Raw genomic sequence first — 25,486 nt, forward strand, 5'->3', positions numbered from 1 at the left:
TTTATTGACATTGTGTTTCATTAACTTGATAGATGACATCTCTTAAGGCATGGTTCCACAGTAGTCAACAACTCTGCGCCAAAGCGAGTGTCTAGTCTGCGGTCAAAGATGGCTCTCAACAGGTTTGGCCCTAATAGCCTACAGTTTACTACCACTGCCATGCCCTGCCTGTGTCACAACATGTCTGCATTCTGTACATTTATTATATAATAAAAGCCTCTTAACAGCACCCCTCAATGACCCCCGGAATATGTGGGTGCACACACACACACACACACGCACACAGTGTTCTGCTCACTCTCTTGGCACATGATCCAGCTCAGGTCCATATGGGAAGTGTATTAGAAGAACCTATGACTGACCTTTATAAAGGTTCATACTTAGTTGAAAAGAAACAGACTTTGTTCAGAGTGAGAGGTATCTCAAATGTATCATCTATAGTTTCTATGAGATAATGATCCTGTAATGTATATGATTAGAAAGGTCTGCCAAAAGCCCAATCTACATGGGGATTAGTTACTAAAGCTAAAGATTCTCATCCATATCCCAGCCCCCAACTCGAGGGACAACTCTAATCATTGCGCCTGTCCTCATACAATGTTTTCCCAACAGCATGTGATGGCTACTACACATAAGGGGACATAATAATCTGGTTAACAGCCCTTGCAGTGCACAAAATTGCAAAGATCACTTCAAAAAAAAAGGGATGACACTTAATCCAAAACAAGTTCGGAATACTTAATCTCTCAGTTGCATCGCAGGAATCACAAATACTGTGTCCATTTCAATCTCCATGGATTATTTCAGCCTTGTCGTGGACGTCTTAAAAATAGGTTTTCATATACATTCCACTACATGTAGTCGGCAGTCATTTCGCAACATCTCAGTGAATTTTACCACAGTCAAAATGACACCCACATCCAGACTGTACCTGATTGGTGGGGTGGGTTGGGTGATTTAAAGTTTAGTCAAGGGGTTGAGTGTGATAGTAGGGTAAATTGAGGATGGGTACCTAAGGCCAAGTCTGTCTCAGTTCACCGCTGCCTGCCCAGCCAAGTGCAAGCCAGGGACAGGGACAGTCAGGGACATGACTAGGCCACCCCAAGGTCTCCTACATTTAATTTCCGTTCTGCTTAGTCAACCAAGTACAGTGAAACTCCTTGGAGGGACTGGGAGAGACTGACGGATTGGTGCGGAGGGGGAGAGAGGGAGACTGGAGGAGAAGAGGGAGCCCGAGAGAGAGACTGGAGGTGAGAAGTGGTGGGGCCAGAGAGAGAGAGAGAGAGAGAGAGAGAGAGAGAGAGAGAGAGAGAGAGAGAGAGAGAGAGAGAGAGGAGAGGATTTGTGAGGAGAGAGAGAGAGAGAGAGAGAGAGAGAGAGAGAGAGAGAGAGAGACTTTAGGAGAGGATTTGTGAGGAGAAAGACTTTAGGAGAGGATTTGTGAGGAGAGAGAGAGAGAGAGAGAGAGAGAGAGAGAGAGAGAGAGAGAGAGAGAGAGAGAGAGAGAGAGAGAGAGAGGGAGAGGGAGAGGGAGAGACTGGAGGAGAGGACTAGTAAGGAGAGAGAGACTGGAGGAGAGGAGTAGTGAGGAGGGAGTGCGAGAGTGCGAGAGAGAGACTGGAGGCGAGGAGTAGTGAGGAGGGAGTGCGAGAGAGAGACTGGAGGAGCGGAGTAATGAGGAGAGAGAGGGAGAGAGAGACTGGAGGAGCGGAGTAATGAGGAGAGAGAGGGAGAGATAGGGCTCTTAAGTTGACTCATGGCAGTCACTTTTCACTCGCGCTTCTTTTTATTGTTTTTATTGTAGTGATAAAAATGGTTTTGTGTCTAGCTTTTAATGTGTCATCTGTGTTACTATAGATGAAGACATCCCTATTTGTTTCTGTAGATGTTGAGCAGAACAATGTCTACACCTATAAACTGGGTTCTGTCAACCAAGCCAGCTTGTATGAACAACATTTTAGGCTTGATTGACTGAGATAAATGGCCAAGGGATTCCAACACAAAACTTAATCAACCTTTTCTGCTCAATAGTCATGACACAATCCTATAATTTCAGGGCAATTCTTCGCACAGAGAACAACATTGCACAGGTGTAACAGCTAGCCATAGTGAAAGGTACTGTCGCTATAAAAAAACATTGGCAATATGCTAAACCTACAGTATGTGAAAACCCATCAGACTGCCTTATTGATGCATTACGTAAAGTGTCTTCTTTGGGTTCTAAAAAAGCACTTTGTATATGCAATGTATTATAATGATAATATAATAGCATAATATACCTGTAATTCATTAGCATAATGTAGGCTACCTTATACTCAATCACATACTGTATCTGCAGTTGGTTAACCTGTTGCTTCTACCCGGGACGCTTGCGTCCCAACTAGAGCTCTGGAAATGCAAATGCGCTACGCTAAATGCTAATAGTATTAGTTAAAACTCAAAAGTTCATTAAAATACACATGCAGGGTATCGAATTAAAGCTACACTCGTTGTGAATCCAGGCAACAAGTCAGATTTTTAAAATGCTTTTCGGCGAAAGCATGAGAAGCTATTATCTGATAGCATGCAACACCCCAAAAGACCCACAGGGGACGTAAACAAAATAATTAGCATTTCGGCGTTACACAAACCGCACAATAAAATAGAAAACATTCATTACCTTTCACCATCTTCTTTGTTGGCACTCCTAGATGTCCCATAAACACTATTTGGGTCTTTATTTCGATTAAATCGGTCCATATAAAGCCTAGATATCGTTATATGTAGACTGTGTGATAAACGAAAAAAACATTGTTTCAAAACGTAACGTCATTTTTTTAAATTCAAAAAGTCGATGATAAACTTTCACAAAACACTACGAAATACGTTTGTAATGCAACTTTAGGTATTAGTAAACGTTAATAAGCGATAAAATTCATCAGGAGGCGATGTAAAGATTATTAGCTGTCCGTCTGGAAAAATGTCCGGCTAGAAACTCAACGAAAATATCCGGTCCTAGACCGGATTAGATACGGTGTCCTGTATGTGTTTGACCAAGAAAAAACTCGAAGGGAAATGACAAGACTCTAGACACCCTGTGGAAGCTGTAGGTACTGCAACCTCAGTCAATTAATTGTGGTTCACGTTTATCAATGGGTTCAAGTAGCGCATGGATATATTTTCCGCATTTTCAGTGATCAGTTTTTCCTGTGCTTTTCGATGTAAATGCCGTTCTGGTAAAGCCACAGCAGTGATTTAACCAGTTTTTTAAACGTCTGAGTGTTTTCTATCCACACAGACTAAGCAAATGCATATACTATATTCCTGGCATGAGTAGCAGGGCGCTGAAATGTTGCGCGATTTTTAACAGAATGTTCAAAAAAGTAGAGGGTCGACTGAAGAGGTTAAACACCTGGTTTGGATGTAGTGAAATGCCAGTGTTAGGACACTCCAATTTACCTTATTGCCTGCTCCCTTGTTCGCACTCCTCGAATGAAACCTAGTTTATTGATTCTGACTCCTTCTGTTTCTAATTCTTGAGGGGACTGTGTTTCTCTACTACACTGTCCCACAGAGATATCCAGATGATCTCTGTTTTCTGTGTTAATGGACTGTAGGGAAACAATAAAGCTTGTAGAACTTGCAGAGCTTGTACTCTGGTAGTTGAAAGTTGAATATAAAATGTTTTACCTCGACAAGTGTTGTTGTGCACAAGTGACAAAACGCTAATTTAATATTCAACTTACGGTTAGCTTTTGTAAACAGGTGGCTATGTGCAATGCTGTCAGAGTTGATTGTTACCGCCTACTTGAATGCAGAAATACACCCACATGTCTAGGAAAAGGCCTAGCTTTTATGTTTTTCTGGTTTTGATAAGTGGAGTTTGACGATCGAGTTGGTAAGAGACTATTGGCAGATTGTGTAATGCATTGCAAAGTTTGTCAATAAGCACACCCCTTCCTTGACAACTGTAAGGCAAGAACAATGGCAAAATGTAAAGTAGGTGTAGGCACTATTTAATTCATACTGTCGCCTATTTCTGACTCATCATAGAGTGAGGTTGGTGTGATTGACTTCAACACTTAACCTCAACACTCTCTTAGTGCTTTTGAGGCTGATGTGATTGACTACAACATTTAACCTCAACACTCTCACATGCTGGCCACACCAAAATAAATACATTTAAACATACATGTTATTCAATTATTGCACCCACACCGCTCGCGCTCGTCAACGAGCATCTGTGTTGCCAAGGGCTAAAATAGAAGTCAGTTCTATTGGTGACGCTGATCGCGGTGCAAGTCCTGCCTCTCCCATCTCCTCATTGGTTTATATAGAAGTAGATACCCATGTGCCATCTCCTCATTGGTTATACCCACGTGGGTGATTGAAAGATGAACTGGTTTGGTCAGTTATCATGGCAACTATGAGATGCCAATCACCATATAAAGTCCAAAGAAGAAAAAGCCTGGAAGGAGGAGAGATGACTAGAAACGATTCAGTTGACCGTTTTATGTGTGGATTAATTGTAGGAGTAGAGGAACTTGTGCATTTCAGGTAAAATAACAACTCACCATTTATATCCAAGGACAAATTAGCTAGCAACAGCAAGCAAGCTAGCTAAATTGCCATAAATGTTTAATGCTTTTCGACCTGTCCCCAATTAATATAATTGGTTTAGAGTTTGTTTTGATATTTTACCCTGCATGTCGTGATCAGGTTTGGCGTGGGGGAACAAAATCACGATAGCACATGCTCGCAGATGGTTTGGGTACGGTGTTAGTGCTTTTGAGGCTGATGTGATTGACTTCAACACTTAACCTCAACACTGTCTTAGTGCTTTTGAGGCTGATGTGATTGACTTCAACACTTAACCTCAACACTGTCTTAGTGCTTTTGAGGCTGATGTGGTTGATTTCAAAACTTGATTTCAACACTCTTAGTGCTTTTGAGGCAGATGCGGTTGACTTCAACACTTAACCTCAACACTCTCTTAGTGTTTTTTAGGCTGATGTGGTTGATTTCAAAACTTGATTTCAACACTCTTAGTGCTTTTGAGGCTGATGCGGTTGACTTCAACACTTAACCTCAACACTCTCTTAGTGTTTTTGAGGCTGATGTGGTTGATTTCAAAACTTGATTTCAACACTCTTAGTGCTTTTGAGGCTGATGTGGTTTACGTCAAAACTTAACCTCAACACGCTTTTGCAGATAAAAAGAAGAGAATAAATCAGGCAGTTGTATCGGATCAAGGTGAAAGGGCACTTGACACCTAAGCTCCTCTAAAAAGAAAAAGAGAAGTGCACCAGGTAGGTGCTCACTTTCAGAATGTCGGAGTACAAGGAAGGGGTTCTCTATATTCTGAATAGCCTTAATCTGCTAATTAATACACACACACCAACTTCTGAGCTTATTTTAGTCATGATGCATTCAAAACACCCTATAAGTGGACCATGGGTTATTACAAACTTACAGTATTTATTTATATATTGTGAGACCACATTCATACTATGCAACAGATTTATCTCTCTGGACAATTTAATTGTGTACTTGATATCCAGCAAATCCCCCGGTAGCCAAATATATACGTACCATATCACACATCAAGAATTGAATCAAATTAAATACTTATATTTCCAACCAACCATGGGGAATTGAAATGCAAAAGGAAATTGAAATGTAAAAGTAAGCCATGATGCATATCTCAAGTTTGGATTGAAGTTATATTTTCCATATGTCAATTTAGTATTTCACCCACCTCCAACGGTTTGTGAGAACGGTAATCAAAAGGTTGCTGGTTCGAATCCCTGAGCTGACAAGGAAAAAATCTGTTGTTAACCCACTGTGTCCTTGGAGGCTGTCACTGTCAATAAGACTTGCCTAGTTAAATAAAGTTAATAAATAACCATGTATTCGTGCAGATTGTTGTTTTGGGTGAGATGTGTACAGCATATGGACTCCTACTTTCAGAAGACAAACCCAAGGAAAATAGTTCAGCTCTACCACTAGGGGCCTTCTTCTATTGCATCATTCTCAGTTCATATGGCAAGAGGAATGATGAATGAACAGAACAAAAGCACAGAGAACCCACTAACCATCCTCTCGAGACTTCTGTATGAAGGCATCCACCCCGCTCTCTCCGTAGTTGCCCTCTGACGCCACGGTGGAGACGTAGTTCCAGCGCATGGCCTTGACGATGTCCACCATGGCCTGAGCCTGGTAGGTGTCTGGGGGCACCACGCGCGAGAAGAAGTCATAACGTGTGTTGTCGCTCAGCTCCGGGGCCGTGGAGGCATAACTCACCTGGGGGATCTAAGGAGAGAGAGAAGAAAGGATGAGTTAACATGGAGAAGAGGAGAAGAATTTGGAGGAGACAGGGAGGGTGGGTGGATGAGAGGAGAACAGCAAACAGTCAGTCTCAGAGGGACAGGAATGGTGATGGATCAGTTGGTAGAGCATGGTGCGTGCAATGCCAGCGTTGCGGGTTCGATTCCCACAGGGGACTAGTAAGAAAATGTATGCACTCATTGCTGTGGAAAGGAGTGTCTACTAACTGACCAAAATGTACAACTTGAAGAAGTATTTTCCTGGCTGTGATGTAGTGGGTGATATGACTAACTGTTCTGTTTTAGTGGGGTAGTGGGTGATATGACTAACTGTTCTGTTTTAGTGGGGTAGTGGGTGATATGACTAACTGTTCTGTTTTAGTGGGGTAGTGGGTGATATGACTAACTGTTCTGTTTTAGTGGGGAACCATGATTTTAATGCAAAAGCTTTCTTTCTCCACCACAGCTAGGTGGTTCATTATCATTGGGCAGCAAGCTCAGAGGCACAAACACTCTCTGGAAACACTCAATATTACATCTGACCCAATGCCATCCTGCTGCCAAGTTAGCACCCACCACAGATCCATACCAAAACAAATATCTGGGCTGGCAGTGGACTGACACAGACTCAGGATTGTGGCTCCCTATCCATTGGCACCACATCCTCTCCAGACCCTTGTCATGTTTTACCAATATTCAGTGTAAAACCTTAGAAGACAGTTACCTTTGATAGTTCAGTGGCCTTGTTGTTAATGTGTTGTCTCTGAGAATGGAAGTTTGGGGATTCGATCCCTGGTTTATTCATACCAAAGACTCTAAAAAAAAAGGGGTGTACTTGTCCTCACGCTAGAGGACCAGGAGATGGGTCATTGTGGCTCAGACAAGTTTACATACAGATGTAGGCTTTTCATTTTAACCAGTTTCTCAAAGCAGGAAAATAATTCATTGTAATTACAGATGTTGTTGTAGGGGTTTATACATTTTTAGTTATGACAAAACAAGTCCGACATTTTAAAGTGGACTTTTCATTTCAATCATGATGTTTTTACACAAATTTCCCTACCACTATTTTTAAAAGCAATGAAACAATTTAGTATGACACCAGTTCATCCATTTAAATCCTAAAACGACTCTCCATTTGCAGTCTCGCCATTTGAAATAGGACAAATATAACACCCACCAAATATATATATATTTTTTTCTCAGACAACACTTCGCTGTAATTTACCAGTAGCCATGGTCCTGGTTATTATTACGTTTTTTACTTTTCTATAATTTCTCTATTTTATTTCTCTCTGCATTGTTGGGAAGGGCCATTAAGTAAACATTTCACTGTTTGTCTACACCTGTTGTTTACGAAGCATGTGACGAATACAATTTGATTCGATTTGGTCAGTAGCTTTTACTGTTGTTCATTTACATTGAGCTGAGGCTAAGAGACAGTATGTAGCCTACGTTTTATTTTATTTATCTATATTTAATGAACCCTTATTTTACCAGGTAAGTTGACTGAGAACACATTGTCACGTTCTGACCTTAGTTCTTTTGTTATGTCTTTGTTTTAGTATGGTCAGGGCGTGAGTTGGGTGGGTTGTCTGTGTTTGTTTTTCTATGAGTTGGTATTTCTGTGTTTGGCCTGGTATGGTTCTCAATCAGAGGCAGCTGTCAAGCGTTGTCCCTGATTGAGAACCATACTTAGGCAGCCTGTTTTCACCCATGATTTGTGGTTGATTATTTTCTGTGTCTGTGTGTTCCACGCCGGAACTGTTTCGGTTTTTGTTATTTCATGTTGTTATTTTGTATTTTTCTGTGTTCTATTCTATAAGTATCATGATCACTTACCACGCTGCGCATTGGTCCTCCGATCCTTCCTACTACTCCTCGTCAGAGGAGGAAGAAGACCGTTACACACATTGTCATTTACAGCAATGGCCATGCTTCAGTTGTTAGGGAGCAGTGTAGCCTGCTCGATGATGCTGTTGTGTCTTTGGCATCATTAAAGTGAAGACTTATTTTTTCAAATCAATTCTCTGTAATTATTATTATGTGATTAAACTAATAATGTAAATGTAATTAACTAGGAAGTCGGGGCACCAAGAAAAATCTTCAGATTACAAAGTAATACTTTTCCTAATATAACTTTTCAGATATTTTCATATCTGATCAATTAGTCTTCTAATTAATGAATCATTCTTTACCTCACGTTAGTCTCATTCCGAACGTCGTAAATCATTGGTTATCTGCACAAACCCAGTCATCCATACATCAATTGTCTTAATCATTTATTTATTAACTAACTAAATAATCACATAAATGCATAACAAACAAACAAAGTAGATATGGTTACAAGGAAATGATAGGGGATGTGCCCTAGTGGGCTAAACCGGTATGACGATTTGGTAGACAAAGGGACTGAGAATGGCGCGAAAGACAAAAGACACTACACAGTTGATAATTATAATAATTGAAATGCTAATCCTTTGCGCATGAATGCTCACTCATTCGGGAATAATTGCAATCAATATATATATTTATGCTCAGTGTGTCGTTATGATCTCTGTTGGAATCGTCCGTCTTTCTGTTGGAAAGGTCATCTGAACTTCTCTTTGCATCGCTGAAGTCTCTGTCATTAGAAAGGATACTTCAGAGTTCCATTCAGAAATGTTCTTATAGAATAGATGTTTTGGCAGTTGTCGGTCTTCGCATTCAATGGTACATAATTCCTAGCTGCAGACTAGTAATTAGTGTCGAAGATTTGCTCTTATTCTGTCGGTATCGATAGTCTCAGAGTTTAACAATATGGTATAGTTAAGAATTCAGCAACCATTACAACCTTAGCTTGTCCTGAGGTTTTTCTGGTCTCTACCCAAACCTTAGCTCCCTCTGCTGACCGAGGTAGGCATGGTCTGAAGATGATTTCTCCAGGTGGGGGTTTTATTCGGAACTGTGGAAAAGCTGTCCCATGACGCCAGATCGATGTCTGTGCCCATGGGGGCAGGCCAATGACTTAGTGAAACTTTAAACATAAATACAATTCTCTCACATTAACAGTTTCAAATCACATTACATAATTTCACTAATAGTTTCATCTTTACTCATTCATTTTATACAATAATAAGATGCAAGCTTCAGAACTGAGGCTCCTGTATAAACAGAGTTATGGTTATGTGGCTGTATTGTCCTTCCTGAGGTCACAATCATAAAACAAAATGGCCCGGTTGTAGCTGGATTCTCCACCGACCGTTTTACACACTCACCAAAACATGGATATTGTTCAGTTCTCAAATTCTGTGATGTAGAAGAAGTTCCTTTGTTCTACTGTGAAACTCTCTCTGACTATACTGCCTGGCCATGAGGAGAGAGTCTCCTGTAGGAATTTACGACCTGAGATAACAGAACCTGGGTGTAAGAGGGAGAGCAGGGGAAGGCACTCATTATACTCAAAGAGGGTCACGTCATGACACAGCGCTACATGAAAATGCACAAATACATTTGAGCATTTCGATAACCCTTAAAATCTCTGCTCAGTTAAAGAAGATGTCATATGTTTGGGTAAAAAGCTACAGCATAACGCAGTAAAGAAAACACTTATATTTTCCTATCTCTTTATTTGCCTGTTTGGTAGCCTATGGTATAGTAGCTACAGTGCAGTAGGTCCATGGTGTTTGCTGTCCTATACCATAACCAGGCCTGTTTCAGTCCACTCAAGCCGTAGCTGGGTTTGAAAAGTATTCAAAGAGACAGGTTAGAGGCCAGAGTCCCTGAAGGGCTCCAGCATGACCCACAAGATGCTTTGACCCTCAGAGAGTTCTATTTCCCTGATGTAGTAGTTGCCTTGCCATGAAGTCCATAATAAGGGACATGAGTAGCCTGCATTCTTGTGCTTAATGTGGGTAGACTCAGGAAATAGAGTTGATAGTTTAAACACTTCAATGCTACTATAGTAGTTAGCAACAATAAAGGCTCATTTCGAATTCACAATAATAGGAAAGGTGAATGTTTCACACTAAATTTTTGAAGTTTTCCTTTATATAGTACATAATTGTATGAACAGATTCAGTCTTGATACATGGAAGTATTCTCAGCTCAATTTCACAGTATATGTAGTGTACAGAGTAGTGTTCCAGCCCCAAGGACAGTGATGCCTTTTAAATGCTCTTAATGATTTGTTGGTGAGTGTAACCTCGCATTAAGGGGGTGACTGCATGTAATGTTTTTCTAGTTAAAGAAGGAAATGAAACAGATTTTCCTCCACAGATAGGAGGAACCAATGTCCTGATCGGCAGTATAGCCCTACTGTTTGATACTTTGTCTTACCAAAATACAGTATATTAAAGAAAGAAAGCTGATGGTCACTAATTATACCAGCTAAATTAGCTAAGAGTGATTTATATTCTAAGAAATCTCTCTCTAAGAAATCCAAATGCAGTATAATTGTCTATGGAGTACACCTACAAAATGAAGGCACAGCGGGTTTTAGTCCACTAAGTGCCTTCATGTTAATGAAATTGAGAATGCCTCACAGGGAATGTGATGTGATACTATCAATAATAGAGAGTATCAAATTACATCATTCTCACAGGTATATCTAATTTGAGATGCTCAAAACATTAAGTGTTCTAATTCGGACCCAAATAAGACAAGATGTGTTAGTATATAGGCCAAGTAGGTATTGAGTTTAAAGGATCTTTGAACTTTGACCTTAGAGAGTTAATGGGGTGTGGCAGTGTTAAGACTATGGCATCAATAAATCAATATTTCTCCTAAAGCTGTATCCGATGGATTTAGTTGGATAAATGTTTAATCATGGCATACAAATGTAATGGTAGCTAGTATGAAACTGGAAACAGATTTTAAACGGTGACCATTGTGGATTACCATTGTTAACCAGATATTCCTTTGGGTGCTATTCCTGTTCAAGTGTAGCCATCTGAATGCCCACTGCATGTCTGTTATGTTGCTATTATGCATATTATAATTGGAATCTTGCGGTTTGGAGTTAACAACTGTTTAAGCACAATTAGCAAGTCAAGAACTTGAAATTCTCAGGCTTGCATTTTATCAAGCACTCTTTGGAATGTAAATTAAGTTGCGGGAAAGATCACAGCTAAAGCTGAAAGACATTGAGTGACTAAACCAGAAGGTGGTTTTTGTGCAGTTTTTTTATCAACCTGGCTAAGCACTGTAACTTCACTTCACACACAAAGTGTCAAAGAAAACATATGCACAGCGGATACGTATTGTCTGCCAAGCTTTATAATTGCTGTGATTGTATGGTTACTAAAGAACGCTTCCAGAAATAGCAGGTCTCTGTAAGAACTTCCACCCTATTAATCTGTTACTGAAAACATGGCAATTCATTGGATACTAAAGGAGACTTGCAAATTAAAAGCCATGCATCAATAACCAGTGTGAATTAAGTTATTTTAATAAATTGTATTCATAAAATGCTGTATGTGTTTGGCTGGGTGTTATCTTTCCTTATGCCTCCTGTTGTACTTCATCAACTGTTCATGTGGAGGAAAAAAATGTGTCATGGGCCCTCAGATCCTCAAAAAGTTCTACAGCTGTACCATTGAGAACATCTTGACTGGCTGCATCACTGCTTGGTATGGCAACTGCGAGGCACCGGACCGCAAGGCACTACAGGGGGTGGTGAGTACGGCCTAGTACATCACTGGGGCCAAGCTCCCTACCATCCAGGACCTCTATTTTTTTTATTTTACCTTTATTTAACTAGGCAAGTCAGTTAAGAACAAATTCTTATTTTCAATGACGGCCTAGGAACAGTGGGTTAACTGCCCAGGCAATGTTAGAGGAAGGCACAATGGATTGTCAAAGACTCCAGCCACCCAAGTCATAGACTGTTCTCTCTGCTACCTCTTCGCAAGCGGTACCACTGCACCAAGTCTGGAACCAACAGGACCCTGAACAGCTTCTTCCCCCAAGCAAGACTGCTAAACAAGATTGCTAAATAGCTAATCACCCATGTATTACAATAGTTTATGTGTCAGGGGATAGGGTCAGTCTGAATATCTGGAGTATTTCTCCTGTCTTATCCGGTGTCATGATATTGCCCTCTTCGGGTACAACAAGCCCCATCCCCCTCTCTCTGTGTCCTACACACAGGCTGCTGTGGTCAGAGAGAGGTCGTAAACTCCTGGAGGAGATGATCTCCTCATGGCCACAGAATAGAGACAAAGTTAATTTTCATACAGAACAAAGGAATTTCTTCCACCTCACAGAACTTGAGGTCCGAACAAGATTTATGTTCTGGAGAAGGTATAAAAGATCGATAAAGAATCTGGTCCGAACTGGTCCGTTTGGTACAATTTGGTGAAACTCATGGGAGACAATACAACCATATTACCATAACGCTGTTTATATAATAGCCTCAGATATGAGGTTTACATCTAATTGTTGTATAATATGAATGGGTGAGGATGATACTGTATGTAAAATTGTGTAATGTGATTTTGGACTGTTTAACCTAAAATAAAATTCTTGTTAATCCAGCCACAGTGTCTGATTTCAAAAAGGATTTAAACCGAAAGCACCACAAACGATTATGTTAGGTCACCACCAAGCCATAGAAAAACACAGCCATTTTTTCCAGCCAAAGAGAGGAGTCACAAAAAGCAGAAATAGAGATAAAATTCAACACTAACCTTTGATGATCTTCATCAGATGACACTCATAGGACATCATGTTACACAATACATGTATGTTTTGTTTGATAAAGTTCATATTTAGATTAAAAAATCTGACTTTACATTGGCGCATTACATTCAGTAGTTCTAAAACATGCTGTGATATTGCAGAGAGCCAAATCAATTTACAGAAATACTCATAATAAACATTGATAAACGTCTCCTTAATGCAACCGCTGTGTCAAATTTAAAAAAAAATACTTTACGGAGAAAGCAAACCATGAAATAATCTGAGTACAGCCTTTAGACAACAAAGCAGCCAAAAAGATACCCGCCATATTGTAGTCAACATTACTCAGAAATAGCATGTTAACCTTTTGTGACTAGGGGGCAGTATTTTCATTTTTGAAAAAATAACGTTCCCGTAATAAATGGGATATTTTGTCAGGACAAGATGCTAGAATATGCATATAATTGACAGTTTAGGATAGAAAACATTCTAAACTTTCCAAAACTGTAAAAATATTGTCTGTTAGTATAACAGAACTGATATTGCAGGCGAAAGCCTGAGAAAAATCCAATCCGGAAGTGCCTCATGTTTTGAAAGCGCTTAGTTCCACTTCGTCCCTATTGAGCAGTGAATGGGCTAGCAACCAGATTACTTTTTTCTCCGTATTCCCCATTACGCATTTATGTTGATGAATACCCATAAGCGGCTACATTGCGCAACTGGTCACCTAATGGCTCCCAGAGTGATTCTCGCATAAAATACAGAGGTAGCCATTATTCCAATCGGTCCTACTGGCTATATTATCGAATAGATATTTGAAAAACACATGAGGATTGATTATAAACAACGTTTGCCATGTTTCTGTCGATATTATGGAGCTAATTTGGAATATTTGTCGGCGTTAACGTGACTGCAATTTCCGGGCGATTTCTCAGCCAAACGTGAAGAACAAACGGAGCTATTTCGCCTACAAAAATAATATTTTGGGAAAAAAGGAACATTTGCTATGTAACTGGGAGTCTCGTGAGTGAAAACATCCGAAGCTCATCAAAGGTAAACGATTTAATTTGATTGCTTTTCTGATTTCCGTGACCAAGTTACCTGGTGCTAGCTGGACAAACTGCTATGCTAGGCTATCGATAAACTTACACAAATGCTTGTCTAGCTTTGGCTGTAAAGCATATCTTGAAAATCTGAGATGACAGGGTGATTAACAAAAGGCTAAGCTGTGTCTCAATATATTTCACTTATGATTTTCATGAATAGGAATATTTTCTAGGAATATTTATGTCCGTTGCGTTATGCTAATTAGTGTCAGTCGATGATTACACTCCCTCACGCGGGATGGGGAGTCATTAAAGGTTAAATATTCACTTACCTTTGATGATCTTCATCAGAATGCACTCCCAGGAATCCCAGTTCCACCATAAATGTTTGATTTGTTCGATAATGTCTGTCAGTTAAGTCCAAATATCTTCTTTTGTTAGGGCGTTTGGTAAACAAATCCAAAAGGGCGTTCAGGTCGCACCGAACGTCGGACGAAAAGTTCAAAAAGTTCCGTTACAGCCCGTAGAAACATGCCAAACTAAGTATGGAATAAATCTTTAGGATGTTTTTAACATAAAACGTCGTTAATGTTCCAACCGGACAATTCTGTTGTCTGTACAAATGAAGTGGAACGTAGCTACCTTTCACGTGAGCGCGCCAGACCGAGGCTGTGGCACTCTGCCAGACCACTCACTCAAAGAGCCCTTATGAGCCCCTCCTTTAGAGTAGAATCCTCAAAACAGGTTCTAAATACTGGTGACATCTAGTGGAAGCCTTGGGAAATGAAACATATCACCCTGTATCTTCAATGGAGGCTGAGTTTAAAAAACTACAAACCTCAGATTTCCCACTTCCTGGTTGAATTGTCTTCTCAGGGTTTTGCCTGCTATATGAGTTCTGTTATACTTACAGACATCATTCAAACAGTTTTAGAAACTTCAGAGTGTTTTCTGTCCAAATTAACTAATTATATGCATATTCTAGCTTTTACGGCTGAGTAGCAGGCAGCTTAATTTGGGCACATTTTTCATCCAAGCTACCTAATACTGCCCCCTACCCCAAAGAAGTTAACCTCTCTGGGATATGGCCAAAAGCCAGGGAAAAATGCAGAGCGCCAAATTCAAATAAATTACTATAAAAATAAAACTTTCATAAAATCACACATGTAAGATACCAAATTAAAGCTACACTTGTTGTGAATCCAGCCAACATGTCAGATTTCAAAAAGGCTTTTCGGCGAAAGCAAGCGATGCTATTATCTGAGAATAGCACCTCCGTATACAAAGAGAGAAAAGCATATTTCAACCCTGCAGGCGCGACACAAAACGCAGAAATAAAAATATAATTCATGCCTTCCCTTTGACCAGCTTCTTTAGTTGGCACTCCAATATGTCCCATAAACATCACAAATGGTCCTTTTGTTCGATTAATTCCGTCGATATATATCCAAAATGTAAATTTATTTGGCGCATTTGATCCAGAAAATCACCGGTTCCAACTTGTGCATATCTCAAAAGTTACCTGTAAACTTTGCCAAAACATTTCAAACTACTTTTGTAATACAACTTTAGGTATTTTTTTACGTAAATAATCGATAAAATTGAAGACGGGATGATCTGTGTTCAATACAGGAGGAAAACAAACTGTAGCTAACTTTCTGGTCACGCTCCTCTATCTAACAGTACACTACAAGTGACCCTCATTCTGAACAGGGCGACTTCTTGATTACACAAAGGAAAAACCTCAACCAAATTCTAAAGACTGGTGACATCCAGTGGAAGCGGTAGAAACTGCAAGAAGATCCCTTAAAAATCTGGATTCCCAATGAAAACATATTGAAAAGAGAGTGCCCTCGGGGTTTCATCTGCTAAATAAGTTCTGTTACACTGACAGACATGATTCAAACAGTTTAAGAAACTTTGGGGTGTTTCCTATCCAAATCTACTAATAATATGCATATATTATCTTCTGGGGATGAGTAGCAGGCAGTTGAATTTGGGCATGCATTTCATCCGGACGTTAAAATACTGCCTCCTGTCACCAAGAAGTTAATGAAGGAAACTCCAATTCCCTTTTGACTTTAACTAAATCAGAGGACCGCCCATGAGCCCAGTTAGGGTCGGGTATCCTGGGACAGGCCCTTTTCTGCAACTCCCGAATAAAAATCCCCACTTTGAGAATTTCTCAACAAACCATGTTTCTCTCAATTACGAGAGGACAAAGGTTGCAGACCAGCTTACCTTGATAACGAGAGGGCCAAGGTTGAGACCAGACTGCTGAATCTTTTTAACCATCCCACGTGGTTAAACTCTTAGACTATCGATACCGACAGATTAAGAATAAGTCTTTGATATTAATTACTAGTCTGCAGCTATTCGGTATCATTGAACGGGAAGACCGACAACCGCTGAAACATCGATTCTATAACGACAATGAATGAATGTCACTCTGAACTATCCATTCTAACCACGACAGAGAGAGAGAGGACGGACACTCTCCAACAGAAACAAACTTTTCAACAGAGACCGAAATACTGTATATATATTGATTGCAATTGTTCCCAAATGAGTGAGCGTTCATGTGCAAAGGATTAGCATTTCAATTGTTATAATTATCAACTGTGTGCTGTCTTATTTCAGTCGACCCCCACTTCCCTTTTGTACACCAAGCCGCGATGCCGGTTTATCCCACTAGAGAAACTCCATTATCATTTCCTTGTAACTATCTACGTTTTGTTTATGCATTTCTGTGAATTGCTTATTCACAGAAATGTGTCGGAGGAGGAAACATTTCAGTGGTTAACCACTGCGCCACCCAGGAGGCCACATAAATTGTCTTAAATAATTTATTTACTAACTAAGTAATTCACAGAAATGCCACCAGAGACCCTGGGTTCACGCCCAGGCTCTGTCGTAACCGACCGCGACCGGGAGGTCTTTGGGGTGACGCACAATTGGCCTGGCATCGTCCGCGATAGGGAGGGCTTGGCCGGTAGGGATATCCTTGTCTCATCGTGCACCAACGACTCCTGTGGCGGGCCGGCACAGTGCGAGCTAACCAAGGTTGGCAGGTGCACGGTGTTTCCTCCGACACATTGGTGCGGTTGGCTTCCAGGTTGGATGCGTGCTGTGTTAAGAAGCAGTGCGGCTCGGTTGGCTTGTGTATCGGAGGACGCATGACTTTCAACCTTCGTCTCTCCCGAGCCCGTACAGGAGTTGTAGCGATGAGACAAGATAGTAGGTACTAAAAACAATTGGATACCACGAAATTGGGGAGAAAAAGGGGTAAAATTTTATTAAATAAAAATGTTAAAAAAGACAATTGATGTATGGATGAGTCGTTATCGTGGTTATCGTGCAGATAACCAACCATTTACGACGTTTGAAATGAGGCTAATGTGAGATAAAATAAATAATGAATTAATCAGAAGACTATTGAAAATATGAAAATATGAAAATATCTGAAAAGTTATATTAGGAAAATTATAACTTTGTAATCTGAATATTTTCCTTGGTGCCCCGACTTCCAAATTAATTACACTTACATGATTAATTACTTGATCACGAACTGCTAATTACAGAGTATATTTGATAAAAACGAAAAGTCTTCATTTAATGATAGTAAAGACACAACACATATGACGCACCCGTGCGAGGAATCTAAAATAGAATTGGACTTTGCTGTGGAATTCTATATATCAATTGTGCAAACCGAATTGTACAATCAGACTGCTTTCTATACAAATTGGTTGTGTGTGTATTCCCATTTGAAGAGGCTACAGAGCGCCTTCGGTCGTTAGCGTCAGAGCAATGAGTGAAACATTGCAGATTTAGCCAGTTAGGCCAAACGGTACTATCTCTGTCGGTCAATATTAACTTCTAGAGCAAGGGCAGAGAGCCAGTAAGGTTAGAAATTAGAAGATATTTGTTCGGTGACCGAGCCAAAGTATTTTGTCCGCCTACCGCACTAAACCAGTGTGGGCAAACCACAGGCATATCTGTATTTATGTACCCTGTCGCTCCGGTCAACATAACACTATGCCGAATGGGTTATTGTGAGATGTCACTAGTAAACCCACCCTTTCCATGGTGAGAGGACCCTATTTTGTGCTTAGAAGTGATATTTCTGAACAACGTAGCTTGCACGGGATGCTAAGCTAACAAAGGGGGAACATGTTTCACTTCCTGTGTTCCGTTTAAATTCCTCCGCCTTGCGCGACGGAAGTCCTGCCCTTTGTACTTCCGTTTAATTTCAGCATTCTGCATCACTGGTGGTGAAGAATTGCAAGTACATCTCTTAAAAGAAGTGGTGGAAATCCAAAAGTGGATCACTTTAAGATTTTCCAGCAATCTCAATTGTTTGGGTATCATCGTCTCATTCAATTAATTTATTTAAATTGTCGAACATACCTTTCTAGGTTCTTCCAATTAAATGAGACACCTTAAAGTTTGCAACAGTAACCTGGATGAACCAACTTCACAGGTTATTTCAAAGTTTAATTCTCAGATAGCCTATCCAGGTATGATTAATCATTATCATTGATTAATTCAATTTGCTTTTGCAAATTCATTCACGTCCAACTTCCACAGTACTGTCCAGTACTGATGGTTCATCAATGTCTATAAATAGATTAAAATCGTCTTTGCAGTTCCCAATATATTCCAAAAGCAAACTTTGGAAAATTAGGAAAAACAATTTTCCTTTCGAATGTTCTAATAATGTGCAAGCTATCAAAGGGAGTAGTCCCCACTCGCCCGCTAATTAGTGAACCTCAACCCATAAATGGATTGATCTCTGACCTCAGCAGCGATACCAACCCTAATTATGCCATGAGCGAAAAAACAGCAGACAACAACGCTTTCCAAAATCAAACATCAGGCGCAGGCCTCGTAAAGGTTCTCTCCAGTCTAGCCCTGATGTCTTGCCACCCGAGATTGGCATCTATCCAATACCGTAATTCACAGCTGAATCACGAGCAGGTAATGGTAGACATAAAGGGACAGGTGGAGAGATCCGGGAAACCAATGACAAATGCAGAAAAGGGAAAAATTCTGCTAACTATGGAACAGCGCTTGAAACCTGAACAATTAAATGTAATTGCAAAAACGTATGATGATGAACAAGCACAAGCTCTTCAACAAAATTGTCTTCTACAGGAACAACATCAAATGCTATAGGAACAACTCGATTTAGCCAAAACTAAGTACGATGATGTCCACGCCAAACTAGATAATTCTGAAGAGTTATCTACAAACAGGAGCGCTCTACTTGATAACATGCATGCAGTTTTGTTGAACGTTACTCAAAGTAACACAGTTCTACTCAAAACGCTGCAGAACAAAGACGATCAGTTAATGAACACAATGACAAAGTTGGATGACAAATCAGCAGAACTCATTGAAGTCGCTGACCAAATGAATGATGAGAGAACTCAGGTGATGAAGATGGAAATATTGATTTCTAAGCAAGAGGAAGAAATCTCATCACTGAATCTCTCGCTCCGTACTCAAGACCTCTATCTGCAAACCATGACAGATAAGTTTGAGACCGAAAGGAGCAAGTGTGACACTCATGTGTCCAAAATCAGTACTCTAAGCGCTCAAGTGGACTCTGCAATGCAGCAGAATACCACCCTTAGGTTCCATCTGGAGGAAGTCCAGAATGGTCATGCCCTACGGTGTGACTACCAATCCAAGCAACCGGAGCCCTGTACTCACAGGAGTAAAGACAATACGTTTCAGACCTTGCCTCCCTAATGTGTCCCTCAGTCTTCTCCTCTTGGTCATTCGGCACTGAGTAATATAGCGCATCTTGGCCAACAACAACAAGGCTTGGCATCTCCTCTTGGCCTTTCGGCCCCAATCTCTCCACAGGATGAAGCAAACCCTCTCCGCCCGCTTGGCGCGGAATACCTTGACAAACTCATCAAGAATTTCCCCACCTTTGAACCCATTCCAGGTCAGCAAAATGATACTGAGGCGTTCCTAGCTGACATAGAGGATGCGTTGGATGGCTATCCAATTGCTACGGGTTCTGACAGGGTTAACCTGTTGAAGCGAACGTTGAAAAGACACGTGACAAGGTTCATTCGTCTACAACAGCAACACGTGCTAAATGACTACACTAAACTTGCCCAACTTTGAAATTAGAACTCAGTGGTTCTGCGACTCGCAAACACGATAGCTCACTGGCTAACACGTCAAACAAGTTTGGAGCGAACACCCACAAGCTTACTAGCATAGGCTCCATTCAGCTTACTTTGGCCTACTCACTGAAACAGGCATGGAATACCTGTTACCTTTTCAATAATTGTTCCTGTTGAACATGTATCCTACCTTCATTACCTACTTGGGCCCTGCCGCCCACGTTGGCTTGCCTATCTTACAACTCAGAGAGCTTGCAAGCTCAGCTTTTGAGGCATCAAAAGTTTACAACGCTAAGATCCCTGACCACTCGGTTTTGAAGTTTGACCAGGAGCACTCACTCCAGTTAGAGGGTGCATTATGAGGTATTGGAGCGTTGAGAGATGACGCACAACAACAGTTTCTACCACGAAACCATGATTCCAATAACCTCTGCAGTCGAAATAACTGTAAAGTGCGTCACCATCAACATGACTACCACTACAATCGACCTGTTCGCTACGTTCCTGCACCCAACCCACAAAGGTAACAAAGGATTGATGGACGATCAAAACATAGACCAATGTTCTCCAGAAGTTCCACTAAAGGAAAAAATAAAGTGAGAACAATTTGAGAAAAGGGTACAAGATAAGTCACAAGGACTAGACAAGGAATTACCGGACACCAGGTCCGCAGGAATTAACACCCATAGCAAGGACGTTAAAGTTCAAATTTTTCCCGCTCTCATTCAAGACCCTATCCAGGGCCCGCTTGATCAAGAAACAAGCCCACGGGCTTTGTCTATAGACTCTGATACAAAGGTGGAGAAGAAAAAGGTCAAACACTTTGTTAAAGCCAAGCCCACTCAAAATCTGAAATGTCAATCTGCTTCCACCTTGAACAGAAATGGCACATCACGTCGTTGCGAATGACCACTCCACTTTGTGGAGAATATGTCCACTAACCACGAATCTAAACGGCCATACCTGGAAACAGTCCTGGAGGACTGCTTAACTTGTCATGCGCTAATTGATTCGGGTGCAACAATATCACTCATCACTCAAACATTGTTAGATGATCTCAAAAGGGCTCTGAGGCCAACTAAACGTTGGTTGAAAGTGGAACGATGCGACACTACACTTCGAGTGGTCACTCAGACTACCTCGCCTCTTACATTGAGAGTCATGCTGAAACTACACTTCAAGGACGTATCGCTCATTCACCCTGTGTATGTTACCAGCCTCGAAACTGTACCCCTGCTACTTGGAGCAGACTTGATGGATCGGTTACTCCCATTGATGGATTGGAAAACCAACCAGGTATGGTCACAGGCCACCGTGCCTCCTCCACTGACCACACTGTCCTCCCCTAACGCTAGCTGCAACGCAGTCATTCACGAGGGGTGTCTGTACGTTTAGAAACCTCTTGGGGCAGAATCCGATTCAAGGAGATATTACGATATCTCGACACATTCCATCAGCCAACCTGATTGACCATTCTTTTCATGATTTCGAGCCAGCTGTCTGTTTCGAGCCAGCTGTGAATAAGCAACTTCCCTCCTCCTTGCAGTTGTGCAATACAGTAGTTGAGATGAATTCCTCTTGCCCTTCGGATACTTCCGCAAGCACTGCGGCCGTCTCAGCAAGAAAAACATTGATGCGCAGAGTATATTCTGCTTCCGATGATACACCTTCCACTTTGTTGGGGACTGTCACCCCTTACAATGACACAGATGGCATCATTCCAGCAACTAACCCGATGACTCCCACTGCTGAAACCCTTGCGATATCACAGACCGATATCCTCATCTCAGTTTGCAGGTACTGAAGAGGTTGCCACACGTGGACGCGGTGGTGACTGACATGCCTCGACAGCCACTGAGGGTGTTGAAGCACAAACACCAGGTGATTTGGTTGAAAGGTTACAGCCATTCTCATAACAATGCGGCCACTGACAACTCGTACATAGGGACCGACCTTTTCGTTTGATCCTCGTACACCAACACCACCCGCTGGTGGGGGGATCCTGAGACACAAAGTGGGGGAATAGTAGCCCAGACCCATGATGAGCCTCATCGAGGCCGGTGAGGGGGTCGAGACTACGGACAACACTGTACGAGGCCGCCAGAGCATAAATCAAATCTAGTTGAAAACTCCCCTATGAGAACAGCGAGGAGCAGACAGGCCCCCAGACAGGGATTATTTTAGAACACATCTAAGAGAGTACTGAGGTGTACCACACTGGTCATAAAGGAAGTCCAGTGGACTTGTCCACCTCCAAAACAAATGCAAACAATAATCATTCCTTGTCATGTGTAGGTTCAACTACAATACAACTAGTAAAATGCTCCAATCATGTGTTCCGGTAGTATAATATTTCAGAATAAATCGGTAGGATAACTGGTCCCTTTGAGCACCCGTACCAATACCAGTGACAGTCAGTCCAGCTACAATGAGTAAGAAGGTTAGAGACCTAACCAATCAAATTACCCTTGACAATAGCGACATAGGAGTCACTCAGAGTGCAACACGCGCATGGGAATCTTCAGTGCACTCTTCCAATGGTTAACACGCATGTCACTAATAAATAGAATCCTCCATTCAGGAGGAATATTATTAGAATAATTAACCATGATCACACCACGTACGACTGGTCCATTACTTAAAGAGTACTTTGGTCGTGAGGTTAGCTCCTCCGTCGATAACATAGCTATGAAATAGACTTCATACCTAACACCACTACAATAGTGGAAGACAGTGACTTGTAGTAAAAACTACTACAGACTCCCTCGACACCAATTCTGACTGGCCTCCAGGCATTACCTGAAAAATACCAGACTCATTATCAGACTCATTCTGAACAAGTTGTAATCTGCCAGGATACTTGGTTTTCTTCCGTTGACATGCGCGCTTGTGTAAGCATAAACGCACATGCACAATGGAACCTCCAATTAGTATTTATGCTAGGATCACTTAAGGATCCAAGCAAAATACCAGCCTTAGTAAAGTTGAACATTTACTTCTAGGCCTTTGACTCTACAGCACTCACCAGTTTTTTTTCCCAGAAGTCCATAGGTCATCCCTGTAGACTGACCAAAACTAGTACTTACAGCTCTAGATTTATATAGTTATCAACTTAGGATAGTGCCTAAGCAACACACCAAGTAGGAAAACCCTAGATATGGCATTAGAGACAATGCCATGATAGTCATTTTGCCAGAACATTGGACGTATGTAGAATACAGTCCAATTAGATGATTTTTGTGTGGGAACCATATTTTGTATATCTTTTGTTTATGCTTTCATTTATTTTCGGTTCAGTTCCTTTGACACTTAGGAAGTGATAGAGCAATAAACAAATTCCACGTACAACCATCACTTAGTGCCACAAAGCCGCTCATTGGAAATGAATGTAATTATATATATTTCATGAGTGTGTGTGCGTTGTTAACATCTGCCTAAGTTACTGCCCAGATCTTCCAGTCTGGACGAGGACCAGACGACAGATCCGGAACGGCGACCTCAAATCCGGACACCAACAGCCCATCCTTGTGGCAGCATGCCCCGCTGTCAGAGAGCCTACCAAGGTAAACCACCAGAGGTGGGAACCGCAACGGCGATCACCAACCAGGACATCTTCTGGCCCTTCATGGGGTACTTTGCAGCTTCCAGGGAACCTACCAAGGTAAACCACTAGAGGGGACCACAACGGCAATCACCAACCGGACATCAACTGCCCATTCTTGTGGTGGACTGCTCCGCTCTCAGAGAAGCCTACCAAGTTCAACCACCAGAGGGGATTGCAACGATGATCTACAAACAGGACATCATGTGGTCATAATTTTTTGTTGATTTTTAACTTGCATGACAAAGAAGTCGTATTTAAGACAATTAATGTATGGATGACTCATAGTGAAGACTGGGTTCGTGCAGAAAGCCAACAATTTACGACGTTTGGAATGAGACTAACGTGAGGTAAAATAAATAAATAATTAAATCAGAAGACAATTGATCAGATATGAAAATATCTGAAAAGTTATATTAGGAATATTATAACTTTGTAATCTGAATAGTTTCCTTGGTGCCCCGACTTCCTAATTACAGAGAATCTTTGATAAAAACTAAAAGTCTTCATTTAATGATAGTAAAGACACGACACAGTATCCTGTGTGAATATAATTATGCTCTCTAATTCTCTCTCCCTCTTTCTTTCTTTCTTTCTTTCTTTCTTTCTTTCTTTCTTTCTTTCTTTCTTTCTTTCTTTCTTTCTTTCTTTCTCTCAGAGGACCTGAGCGATAGGACCATGCCTCAGAACTACCTGGCCTGATAACTCCTTGCTGTCCCCAGTCCACCTGGTCGTGGTGCAGCTCCAGTTTCAACTGTTCTACCTGTGGCTATGGAACCCTGACCTGTTCACCGGACGTGCTACCTTGTCCCAGACCTGCTGTTTTCAACTCTTTAGAGACAGCAAGAGTGGTAGAGATACTCTGAATGATCGGCTATGAAAAACCAATTGACAATTACTCCTGAGGTTGCACCTTCAACAACCACTGTGATTATTATTATTTGACCCTGCTGGTCATTTATGAACATTTGAACATCTTGGCCATGTTCTGCTACAATCTCCATCCGGCACAGCCAAAAGAGGACTGGCCACCCCTCATAGCCTGAATCCTCTCCTGGTTTCTTATTAGGTTCCAGCCTTTCTAGGGAGTTTTTCCTAGCCACCGTGCTTCTACACTTGCATTGCTTGCTGTTTGGGGTTTTAGGCTGGGTTTCTGTACAGCACTTTGTGACATCAGCTGATGTAAGAAGGTCTTTATAAATGCATTTGATTGATTGATCCTTTTTTGAACTAACTCTCTTGCACTGATGCTATGCACACAGACTGGACTCTACCCACACAATCATACATACCTACACCCCAACACACACAAACACACATGCATACTGACGCCAAACACACACACACGCTGCTGCTACTGTCTTGTCTATCCTAGTCACTTTACCTCAATTACCTTGTACACATCGACTCGGTATTGGTACTCCCTGTATATAGCCATGTTATTTTGACTCGTTATTGTTATTCGTTGTTCACTGTGTGAATGTATTCCTTGTGTAAAAATGGTTTTATCTTTCACTCTGCATTCTTAGAAAAGGACCCGTAAGTAAGCATTTCACTGTTACTCTACAGTGTTGAACCGTATCAAACAGATGAAACTGTTTGACTCCGTTCCATTGATTCCATTCCAGTCATTACAATGAGCCCGTCCTCCTATAGCTCCTCCCACCAGCCTCCTCTGGTCTACACCTGTTGTTTACAAAGCATGTGACAAATAAAATGTGATTTGAT

General features: G+C 41.2%; 1 protein-coding gene across 1 annotated transcript in view; it reads right to left on the reverse strand.

The window, feature by feature from the left end:
- The window catches only part of LOC115143500 (metabotropic glutamate receptor 4-like), a 305,004-nt gene that overhangs the window by 111,824 nt on the left and 167,694 nt on the right, over positions 1-25,486 (reverse strand). The window contains exon 3 of the mRNA XM_029683987.2: positions 6,075-6,291. Coding sequence (XP_029539847.1) covers positions 6,075-6,291 — 217 coding nt within the window. The remainder of the gene's footprint in view (positions 1-6,074; positions 6,292-25,486) is intronic.

Source organism: Oncorhynchus nerka, linkage group LG15, assembly GCF_034236695.1.
Source record: "Oncorhynchus nerka isolate Pitt River linkage group LG15, Oner_Uvic_2.0, whole genome shotgun sequence".
NCBI lineage: Eukaryota > Metazoa > Chordata > Actinopteri > Salmoniformes > Salmonidae > Oncorhynchus > Oncorhynchus nerka.